The sequence below is a fragment of the Rhinopithecus roxellana genome, chromosome 18, assembly GCF_007565055.1.
Source record: "Rhinopithecus roxellana isolate Shanxi Qingling chromosome 18, ASM756505v1, whole genome shotgun sequence".
Lineage (NCBI taxonomy): Eukaryota > Metazoa > Chordata > Mammalia > Primates > Cercopithecidae > Rhinopithecus > Rhinopithecus roxellana.
In genome coordinates, this window is record NC_044566.1 from 26,609,464 (window position 1) to 26,621,696 (window position 12,233).

The 12,233-nt window shown below is 35.5% G+C and overlaps 1 protein-coding gene across 14 annotated transcripts in view; it reads left to right on the forward strand.

The window, feature by feature from the left end:
• The window catches only part of MYCBP2 (MYC binding protein 2), a 292,153-nt gene that overhangs the window by 125,223 nt on the left and 154,697 nt on the right, over positions 1-12,233 (forward strand). For all 14 annotated transcript variants that reach the window (XM_010374615.2, XM_030921889.1, XM_030921891.1 and 11 more), the window contains 5 exons: positions 5,002-5,206; positions 5,848-6,001; positions 9,980-10,152; positions 11,009-11,134; positions 11,224-11,351. In XM_010374615.2, coding sequence (XP_010372917.1) covers positions 5,002-5,206; positions 5,848-6,001; positions 9,980-10,152; positions 11,009-11,134; positions 11,224-11,351 — 786 coding nt within the window. The remainder of the gene's footprint in view (positions 1-5,001; positions 5,207-5,847; positions 6,002-9,979; positions 10,153-11,008; positions 11,135-11,223; positions 11,352-12,233) is intronic.

Below are 12,233 nucleotides of genomic sequence, written 5' to 3' on the forward strand. Positions count from 1 at the left end.
TTGTATTTTGTGAATTAACCTAATAATTATTTTTTGTCATTTCTTTCCCCTCCAATCTAGGATCAGGCATTATGTTTGCCTATTGTGTGTCTCTAGTCTCCTTTAATCTGTAACATTTCCACAGCTGTGTATTGTCTATTATGACATTGACATTTTTGATGAGTGTATAGTACTGTTTTAAAAAATAGAATCCTCCTCATTTTTGTTTCTCTAATATGTCCTCATGTTTAGATGCAGGTTGTGCACCCAGGCCAAGATACTCTGTAAGTGATGTTGTGTTTGCCTCACTGCATCACATCTGGAGGCTCAGAATATCCATCTGTTCCTCCTTGATTATATACATTTTGATCACCTGATCAAATGTCTGATTTCTATACTGTTTCTTCTTTGAAACTATAAGCAGCCTGTAGGTTGACACTCTTAAGATTCCTGCTTCTCATCAAAATTTCTCCCTAGATTTAGCATCCATTGATCATTCTTTCCTGAGCTAGTCTTTACTATAATGTTTAAAAAATGGTGATTCTGCATGTTCTCACTCATAGGTGGGAACTGAACAATGAGATCACTTGGACTCGGGAAGGGGAACATCACACACTGGGGCCTATCATGGGGGTGGGGGGAAGGATTGCATTGGGAGTTACACCTGATATAAATGATGAATTGATGGGTGCTGACTAGTTGATGGGTGCAGCACACCAACATGGCACAAGTATACATATGTAACAAACCTGCACATTATGCACATGTACCCTAGAACTTAAAGTATAATAAAAAAATAAATAAATAAAATAAAATAAAAATAAAAAATGGTGATTTTTTTCTACTCCAGTAGGTACTTCGCATTTTACTCTAAGCAAGAGCCCTCCTTTCCTGTTTACTTGTGTTTCTACTTACTATTGATATAGATTCAGGTATTTGTATTTTCTTCATTATCATCTTTAATTATTTGGGTGCTTAGATTATCTCAGATTTGGCCGGAGGGGGCTCTTCATGCTGGCTCCTGTATGCTTGTGACATACCCCTTCATTTTTGGGGGCACTTCCTTTCATTCCAGCATAACAAGTTGTTCAGTTGTACAGGCCCTGTATCAGTCCTAGAATCAGCCATTTCTCCGAGCACCCTGATTCTTTTTGGTGGGGAATAGTATTAGACACCAACTGGGTGCTAGATGTGTTCATTGCTACAGGACGTCTTTGGATCTCCAGTACACATATATTTATATGTCCACATATATGGATGTATTTTAGAAATCATAGGCCAGGCGTGGTGGCTGCTACCTGTAATCCCAGCACTTTGGCAGGCGAGTGCAGGAGGATCACTCAAGCCCAGGAGTTTGAGACCAGCCTGGGCAACATAGTGAGATCCCATCTTTATTAAAAAAAAAAATTAGCTGGGTGTGGTGGCACATGCCAGTGGTCCTAGCTGCTCAGGAGGCTGAGGTAGGAGGATCACTTGAACCGTGGAGGTTGAGGCTGTAGCGAGAGCCGTGATTCCACCATTACCCTCCAACCTGGACAGCAGAGCAAGATCCTGTCTCAAAGAAAGAAAGAGAAACAAGCCCACACTGTGACTTCTGCTTCCAATCCATTCCCACAAGGTTCTTTCTTACCTGTCCTGTTCTATATTTATGTTTTTTCTTCCTCAGTAAGAATCTTTCCTCTCAACAATATCAATATGTTTATTTCTCACTTAGTCCCCAGATATGTTTAAAATAGTTTTACATTTGCTTTGCCTGTACAAGTTCAAAAAAACAAATTCACTGAAAGGTCATTCTTGCGCCTTCCCCTCCCACCTGCTCCCCACCCAAGTCTGAAGGTGTATAGTCAAGCACTGTCTATGTATGGCCTGGATTCTCTCTCTCACTACCTTTTAGTGGAAACTGATTCCTTTGGAATAGAGTGGGGCTCATTTGTTTCAGTTTAAGATTCCCCTCACTCTTTCCTTTGATTGAATTTTATTTCCTTTTTTAAATATATAGAACATTTATATGTTGCTAAAAGTTAAGTTATACAAAAATTGTATACTCAGAGGTGTCACTTCCTCCCGTATCCTTGACATTCCTGCCTCCCCACACCTTTCACTCCACACTTGGAGGTAATGAATGTCATTGTTTTACAGTTTATTCTTCTTGTGTTTCTTCTGGTGAAGATACATAAGCATGCACACACACTGTTTTACCTATGTATATCTATATGTGTATGTATGTGTATACACAGTTATGCACTGCATAGCAGTATTTTGGTCAGTGATGGACTGCATGCATATGCTAAGGTGTTCCCATAAGATTATAATAAGTACTTTGACTATACCTTTTCTGTGTTTACATGCAGAAATACTAATGGGTTACATTACCTACAGTGTTTAGTACACCAGCATGCTGTACAGGTTGGTAGCCTAGGAGCAACAGGCTACACCATATCGCCTGAGTGTGTAGTAGACTATACCGTCTAGGTTTGTGTAAGTCCACTCTGATGTTCGCACAATCACAGAATCACCTAATGACACGTATTTCAGAACATATCCCTGTCATTAAGTGACATGTGACTGTACATAAATATATGTATTTCCCCTTTCTCATTTTTTAAAGGTAATAGTCTGTATGTGCTCTTTTGCACTTTGCTCTTTCGCTTCAGTATATCTCCTAGAAATCACTCCATATCAGTTCATAAAGCTCTTCATTTTTTTTTACCTCCATCAAATACTCCATTGTGTGTATATATGATAGTTTATTCATTCAGTTTCTTACGTTTGTATATTTACATGGCTTCCAATACTTTGCAATGATAGTAATGAATATTGTTCGAGATGTATCTTTGAGATAAATTCCTAGAAGTGAGATTACTGGGTTGAGGGTTAATGCCTATGTAGTTTTGTGAGATATTAACAATTCTCCTGTATTTTGCTTTCACACTAACAGTGTATAAGATTGCCTGTTTTCCAGAGAATTGCCAGCAGAATGTGTTGTGGTACCTTTAATTTGTGCCAGTCTGATGAGTGAGGAATGGTCCTGCTTACTTTCAAGTTCCTTTGCCTTTAGTTGGTGCTCTGATCCTTAAATTTTGGATCCATATTTAGTATTCTGGCATTGAAGGTTAACTTTCTCTTTGGAGGGATGTGTTTCCCTGTGCTTTTTCTAACTTCTCCACACGCCTCTCTGTTCTTCTTAAGAACTTCCCCTTTCATGCTCTGTACATCCTCAGGTTTGCAGTAGCAGGTGGGTAGAGAGAACTCTTGGAATTTGGCTTCTGCTTACAGGAAACATAGAGATCATGACACCCGCTGTCTCCTTATACTGCTGAAGGTTTGAGTCACCTGTAGATTTGTTTGCACAGCATGTTTTTGTGTCTTTTGAGGTGGTTATGTAAGTGATAAGATTTGAAGCCAGACAGTCATTGTCCTCCAGTCGCAGCCGTCCTAGTTGTGAGCTTTTATGAATTTAAATGTAGCTTATTTGTAACCACATTCTGAGTCTTTACAGGGTTGTGCAGATATCTAACACATTTTTGGACTGCTTTTCTTCATGTTAGTTGGTAGTAAGGGAATACATATTTATTTCAATAGTCAATGAAAAAGATCAATGAAAAAGAAAAGAATTTATTTTTCCTCCAAAAGCAGAATATATCCCTGAATGTGATATATTTTGCTCACTATTTACTTTTTTTTTTTTTTTTTAATAAGACAGAGTCTCACTCTGTCGTCCAGGCTAGCGTGTAGTGGCGTGATGATCTCAGCTCACTGCAACCTCTGGCTCCCAGATTCAAGTGATTCTTATGCCTCAGCCTCCCAAGTAGCTGGGATTACAGGCGTGCACCACCACACCCAGCTAATTTTTGTATTTTTAGTAGAGATGAGGTTTCCCATGTTGGCCAGGCTGGTCTCAAACACCTGACCTCAAGTGATCCTCCCACCTTGGCCTTCCAAAGTGCTGGGATTACAGGCATGAGCCACAGCACCTGGCCTCTGTTTACATTTTTATGCTCTCTTATTTTTCTTTGTCAAAAAATAAGGACAGATTTTAAAAGAGGGTGAGAAATAAATGTTGAATGTTTTGGCTGCTTCTCTAATCACATGCTTGCCAAGTTTCCTTTCCTGGTTCTATCCAGGGATTGAAGCTCAGTTACTTCCACAGTTAGTTTGTGGTTATGTTTTCTTGCTGTGCTACCTGGTGGTTGGATGAGAACGTGACCAGAGTGTTTGCAGTGCTCCAGGCTCCCTTGTTCCAGAATGCTGTGGGGGGAGAGAGGTCCTGAGCCAGGGGTGGAGGAATGTCTACTGAGTTGATGTCATCATTCTTTTATTCTTTTTCAGCTACAGGCTTACTAGTGAGAAACTTCCTATTACTTTTTAAATTAAACTCCTACCTGACCAGGTCCCTATAGACAGCCATACTTTTAAAGTGGTTAATAGTTATTTACTTAAAACATGATACTTTGCCATTGGTTGTGCTGTTTGTTTTAAAACATAAATGAAATAACTTAGGGACATACCATGTGAAAACAACATTACATATTTTTCTAATTGTATTCACAGTTCCAGTATTTATTTTGGTCTTTTTACTTGAATATTCTCAGGTTATATGAGTTCAATAGTGACTTTCTTTTATACTATCAACTTATAATGTCAAAGTGACTTTTTAAATGAATAATTTGGAATACTAATATTTTAACATATTGTGTATATTTATCATACTTTTCATTTAAATGTAGGTGAAGACAAAGTATTTTGGAGATACTTCTTGTGTGGAAAATATTTCAAGCTTTTTTTTTTTTTTTTAAATAATGCACTTTATAAGACTTTACAGGAATAATAGAAATTATTTTATTACTTTATACATGTTTGGTCCAAATTTCTTATATATGGTATTTATTTTAAAAACCCAAACTAACAATTGGTAAAAAATAAGTTTTCACAGAGTGATTTTTATCTACTGCCTCCTTAACTTTATGAAAATTAGATTGTTTACACAGCAATATTTTTAATACGGTTTATTTAATCTTTTAGAAAGGACAACTGGGCAGACCACTTTTGGATGTGCCATATTGGAATGCAAAACCAGCTCCCATGCCTAACATTGGATCAAAATATGGAAGAAAAGCTACTTGGATAGGTGCAAGTGGGGACCAGACTTTTTTACGAATTGATGAAGCACTTATTAATTCTCATGTACTTGCTACATCAGAAATTTTTGCCAGTAAACACATAATAGGTAATACCAAAAATAAACAAATGCCCCTTCCAAACTCTTCTTGATTGATAGTAAATGGTTTATCTTTCCCTATAATGAAATATACTTTTATAGCTTTTTGTTTTCTTTCTGGTCAAAGAAATTTAAACAAAGCCTATAAATGTCTGTATTTATATGTGTCTGTGTGCTGAAAGAATGGAATAATTGGGAGATCTGGAAACCACAGTATTTGTGAGCTAGACAGTAGTAGAACTAACTATAAACTAAATTCTAGTAGGATAAAATCCATATTGGAGTAAGAGATTTTTATCTATTGTTTCTTGCTAAATAAATGTTAGAAATTAATTTTTATGGGAGGTTATATAAATCAAACTTTGAAGTTTCACGAAGACCAACGTATCAATCTATACTGTGTCCATGATACTGTGAATAATTATATAATAGAGTCGTATAGCAAGAGATTAGGAGCATGTGTTGTGGATTTAAACATGTTGAGGTTTTACTCCTAATTCTCCTACTTAAAGATTTTTTAATTACTTAGCCTCTTTCATTCTCCACTTATTCATCTGAGAAATGGAGGTAATATTACTTACTTTATGGGTTTTGGGGAATTAAAAAAGGTAATATATATTAAAATTATATGTAAGTGTTTTTTTCTTAAGGCTTAGTACCTGCTTCTATATCAGAACCTCCTCCATTTAAATGCCTTCTGATAAACAAAGTGGATGGGAGTTGTAAAACTTTTAATGACTCAGAACAAGAGGATCTGCAAGGATTTGGTGTGTGTCTTGATCCTGTATATGATGTAATTTGGAGGTAAGCATCTCAGTTTATAAAACAGTAATAAATAAGTTTTGATGCAGTTATACTCTTATGGTAATATAAACTTTATTTATAGGTGGACTTTTCACACATGAGTACTCTCCTGTTTATCTAATAACTGCAATTCTGTCTCAGTGATTCACAGGGACCTTTATAGTATAGCATAGTGGCTAAGAGCATGCATTTTGAGCAACACTACCTAGGTTTATCCCAGCTCCACAACTTGCTTTTTGTGTCACCCTGGAGAAATTTTGACTGTGTGCCTCAGTTTTCTCATTTATGACATGGGGATGTTAGTACTACACAGTGCATAGTAGGTGCCATAGAAGTGTTTGCTATTATCATTATAATTATTAATTTTACTGTTGAGTGTTCTGTTGTTATTTTTAGTCTGTCATCAATTCTGTTTATATTGTATATAATTCATTCTATTTTTTGTTCTCATAATTATTACTATGAGGAGGAAATTATGCTAAAGACAATAAAGAACAAAGAAGATAATTGAGCTTGCCCTTTAGAAATGTGCATTAAAAATACTCTTACTGGTAGAGAAATATACAGGATTATATGCACTCTGGGAATTATTATAAGGTAGAGATAAATAGGGCACAAAAGAGACTCAAGAATTGCATGTGTTTAAAATTTATTGTGGTGCTTTATATACATAAATGAATAAGTAAGTTACCCTTCTTAGGGTTGCTAGCTTTGGATACTAATAGGAGGTGTACCCTGCCATCACCACAGTGTCTCATCACAGGGCTGAGCACTTCTTTCCTTTTGCAACCGGCTTTAGTAGGCAAGATTCCAGTGAGTTGAAAGGTTGAAGTGGTGTGAGTGAGGAGAGTAAGGAAACTTTTTCACTGTCTTCCTTCTTCTACCCATGCCTGCTTGCATTCTCATCAGACAGCCAAGTTCTGAGAGGCTACATGGTAGCAATGGGATAGACTATCTCAAATGCCTGCCAACTCCTTGGTAGTTTTCTTCCTTGTTCCAAAATAGAGATTAATCATGAGGCTTGCATTCAGAGTGAAGAGACTGCTGCACTTCCCAGGTTGCTGGCCAGCTTACTGTCTTATTTGGGCATTTTATGAGAAGGCATAGTGGCCAGTATTGAGTTGAGTACATCTCAAATCAATTACATCTCCCTGGCAGCATGGTGCAGGGTAGATGAAATAACAAGAGACTATGGGTGAGTGGTCTTTTGTGATCATTCTTAGGCAGACATGAGGTATTAAGAACCAAAGTTAGAGTGGTCACAGTGGGATAGGATGGAGGGGATAAAGAGGAGAATAGATGTAAAGATAGAATTGGCTGCAGTTACTTACTGATTAGAAGTCAGTGTTCAAGAGACTTAGTTACCAAAGAGCCGGCTCTGGTTTGGACTTAGGTGTAAATTGATGTTTTATTGTTTTGTAGTTTTTACATGTTTTATTTTTAAAAGAAGAAAATTGGAATTAACAAAACAAAAATAAAAATTGGCAGTATGGAATCTGTTTCTGGATGCGTTCACTAAGTTAGCAATAATGGTGTAACTAAGTCTAATGGCAAAAACTTACTTGAAATAGAACCATTTCCCTGGGGTCTTAACAGAACTCTGAAGTATGATATTTAGCTGGTCAAACCTTGTCTTTTTCACTTATGGTGGTAGCAATGGGACAGATGATGTCAAATGCCTCGCCAGCTCCTTGATCAGTTTCTCCATTGCTGGAAAACAAAGATTAAGAGATGTTTTGGTAAAACAGCTGAGAGGTATTTTTCTTTAAATCAGGATCAGAATTTCTGTTATCCTGACTTCTGGCTGCTTTGTGTCTTTTGTGTTTTTCAGTGGGGCACTTATACTTTACAATTATCATATGCATTGCACATCCAATATTAGCTTACTTTCCTTCTGGCCTGCATCTGCTTCCTTTTATATTCTTCAGGAGCAAACTTTGCCTGAGTAATTTGAAACGTCTATAAAGAGCAGATAAATGTTAAGAATACCTATTTTATTTCCCACATACAGATTTACACAAATAATATGTGAATTTGTGTTATTTAAAAAAAAAAAAAAAGCAAAAATACATATAGGAAAAAGGATGGTCATACTCTATATCTGTTTCTTTTCCCATACCAGATCCCACTAGCCTTCTCTGTGGATCACAAGTATGAAGTTTGATTTATGCTATCTGCCACCTTTTAAAATGCATGTATTTTTCTTTTTATGTAAATAAAAACATTCCTACTTTAGATTTTTGCTCAAAAATAATGTTGAGATCTTTCCAAGTCAGTATTTCAAAAACAGCTTCATTATTAAAATTGTGGAATTCTATAGTCTGGATAGACCAAATATACTTAACTGTTTGCCCATCAGTGAACATTTTAGATTTTTTTAATATTACAATATTACCTACAATGCTACAGTGAACAAGTACACAGTTATCTACATACAGAGTTTTATACACATGTGGGAGTATTTCCGTAAGCTAGCTTTTAGAATTGCTGAGTTAAAAGATAGGCTCACAGAATTGTGAAATGACTGAAGTAAGTCTCAATCACTTTAGAAGTTTATTTTGCCAAGGTTGAGAAGATGCCTGGGAAGAAAAGACAAGCCACAGAGATCTGTGCCCTGTACTTTTTCTGAAGAGGTTTGAGGGCATCAGCATTTAAAGAGGAAAAGCGAGCAGGAGGAGAAAGGGAAAAGAAAAAATTAGAGGATGTGGTCACATTCTTGTAAGGTTTTGATTAGGCTTACTGAATCCACATGTTGCACATGAAAAGGAAGGGGTAGAGGAAACAGTGAATTTTGTATTTGGAGTTAAAGTAAACATAGAGTAGAGGAAGCAGTCAAATATGCATTCATCTGGAGTGGGTGGGGCTTGGTGGGGGGTGCAGATAATTTCTAGTCTCTTCTTGTCCCTTACCATGAATTTTCCAGAACCAAAAGGAGATTTTAATCCATGGATATTAGAAACTATGTGTTTCCATTATTTACCATCAAGAGAGTTAATGAAACTGTTGAACACTGAAGACCAAGAGAAAATCTTAAAAGCAACTAGAGAGAAAAGAATGATCACCTGAACAATGAGATCAACAAGACTTCCCAAAAGCAATAATGCAATAATACTAATGCTACTAATTATAGAAGCTACCATGATATAATTTATTTTCCCCCAAAGGCTATTTTAAGTGCTTTTGAAAAATAATTAAAAAATTTTTAATTGTGGTAAAAATACAATGTAAAATTTACCATCTTAATCATTTTGAAAGTCTGCAGTCAGTAGTGTTTAGTGTATTTATGTTATTGTGAAATAGATCATCAGAACTTTTTTTTCTCGGAAAACTGAAACTCTGTATTTATTAAACAACAGCTTGCATCCCTCACTTCCCAACCCCTAAAAGAGGTCGGGAAGTGGAGATAGCTTTTTGAAGTTTTTGTTACAAAAGAGATAAGAGAAATGGGATGATGAGGATGTTGTGGGTTCCTAAGTTTTTATTGGTTTTTGCTGTTTGTTCATATGGTTGAACATCTACATCCATTCTATCTGTGCTTCCTTTCTGTGGATAGCATTCCATGTCCTTGCCCATTTTTGCTATGGATTGATTGTTTCTAGCTCTTATACGTTGAGGATATTGTAGCTTTGTCTCCATGTACATTTCACATTTTTCTTCAACTTGTCCTTTGTCTTTAAACTGTTTTAATGGGGTATTTGTTGAGTTTCATATTTATATGTATGCATCAAAACTTTAAGTATACAGTCAGTTGCTGTATTTTTTAAGTATTATAATCTACATTACTGTGTTCAAATTATTTCATGTTTAGTGATGTAGTTTTTTTATATGTTTAGCTTAGATCCATAAGATAATGAGCTATATTTGTCCTCTTTGAACTGACTGTATTATTTATTCTCTTTGTATCATCAGTTATGTTTTAGGAATTTTTTTTAAAACAAAACCACATGGAGGAGCTGTAATTATTCTTTTTCTTTAAAGGTTTCGACCAAATACTAGAGAGCTGTGGTGTTACAATGCAGTGGTTGCTGATGCCAGGCTTCCCTCTGCAGCAGACATGCAGTCCAGATGTAGTATTCTAAGTCCTGAACTTGCCTTGCCAACAGGATCAAGGGCCCTCACTACCCGATCTCATGCAGCTTTGCACATTTTAGGTAGGGTTGCCATTTGATGTACCATTAATTCACATAAATGTGTGCTGTCCAGGGGTTTTTTTAGAGTATTTAAATTTATATGTAATTCTGTCTTGTTTGTTAAATAATAATAATATAAAAAATAAGTTAAATCCTCTAAGAGGCTAATTCCACAAAAAACAATACCTGAGACCTGTACTAACACCATCAAAGATTTATGTATGCGCATTTGTTTAATTTTCCCAGAGGTAGACCCTTAAAAATAATGTTTTTGCTCAACTTGAATGTATTAACTTTTAAAGATAAGATAAAATGTTTTTGCAGCATACTTACTTTGTAGCTGGAAACTTTATATCACTCTACATAACTATGTGTTTTGTTGCTTTTAAAAATGATCCTTAAAAAGACTCATTTTAAGACTCTAGCACTTGCAGTTGTGAAATCATATTCCTAAGTGTAATTACTAGATCATAAATGGAACTCTTTGTTTCTTTTTTCTCAAATTTCATTTTGGTTTCCATTGTAGACACCCAAACTAGCATTGATTAAGGTTGTGTGACACTAATGTGTCTTCCTCAAGTAGTACTTTAAAAATCAAACTAATTTGGAGAGTTTCATAAAAGGAATAACCTTGTAAGAATTCAAAGGTTAAGTGATTTCAACTTTTCAGAGATCCAGTTTTCTGTAAAATGTTGTCATATGGCATGTTTAAATATGATCATTAATCAGACAAGGGAGAATTTGTATTGGTTTTAAGCATTCTTCCATTAAATGAAGAAAATTATTTATTTTAATTTATCCCCTATAGCATTTAATGTCATCAATACCATAGGACATTTTGATTTCAAGGAATTAAATTTTGTTTATTTATTTTTAGGTTGTCTTGATACCTTGGCAGCTATGCAGGACTTAAAAATGGGTGTTGCAAGTACAGAGGAAGAGACTCAAGCAGTAATGAAGGTTTATTCTAAAGAAGATTATAGTGTGGTAAACAGGTTTGAAAGTATGTATACTTAGGTTTAGGAAATATTGTCTTACAACTGAAATATATATGAATCTTTTAAAATATAGATTATGATTTATATGTTCTAGGTCATGGAGGAGGCTGGGGTTATTCTGCTCATTCAGTAGAAGCTATACGTTTCAGTGCCGACACTGATATTTTACTTGGTGGTCTTGGTCTGTTTGGAGGTAGAGGAGAATATACTGCTAAAATTAAGGTAAAGTTCATCAACAGTGTTGCCCTTTTTTGTTTGAAGATACTGATTTGTACTTAATTTATTATTTTATTATTTTTTCCTTTTTAACTTGGTTTATTTTGTTGTTTTTAATGCTTCTTTTTTAAAAGGGATAGAGAAAACATTGCTAAAATCGAATACAGTAATACTACATTAGTAATTCATTAAAAATCAAAATTCTGTAAGAAGAGAAGAAAAGAAAATTATTTTTCAACGATTTACTACTGAAAAAAGGCTATATCTCAGTCCTTTGTATGGAACTTCTGCTGGCCTAGCAATACCAGCACCTGTTTATGTGGCTACTTTCTTATAGCCATTTTAATGACAGAGGAGGCACAACTGTTTAGGGACATTTTGATGTAGCTAAATGTTTTGAGCATTTTTAGTGCCAAATACTATGTAAACAGACATCTTCACCCCAGGAGTGGAGACCATGTATGAGTGAGAGATAGTGTTAGGGGAGGATTCCATGTGATAGGCAAACTAAAAATCATCAAGAGTCATATGTTCACTACACCTGTTCGTGTCCAAAAGGGCCAACAATCATCCTAAACAAAGTATATGTTCATTCTTTGAATATCCACTAATAGCTTGAAGGTTCTGCTTCTCAAATTACCTGATTTTGTTCTAAAAGTGAAAGAAAAAACTAGTTTCTGCCTGGATTTCAATAGCAGGCTTCCCAAAAAAACTCGATTAAATGTCGTCTGTTCAGGAGGTATTTTCTTAGTTCTCTCAATAATATCTAAAAATGATACCAATATGTTAACACTCTTCTTCATGATGGTGGTTTCCAAGGACATTCCCCCATGGAGGCTCAACTAGAACTGACAAACTTAAAGAAGTATTTGCTTATTTCTGGTTATA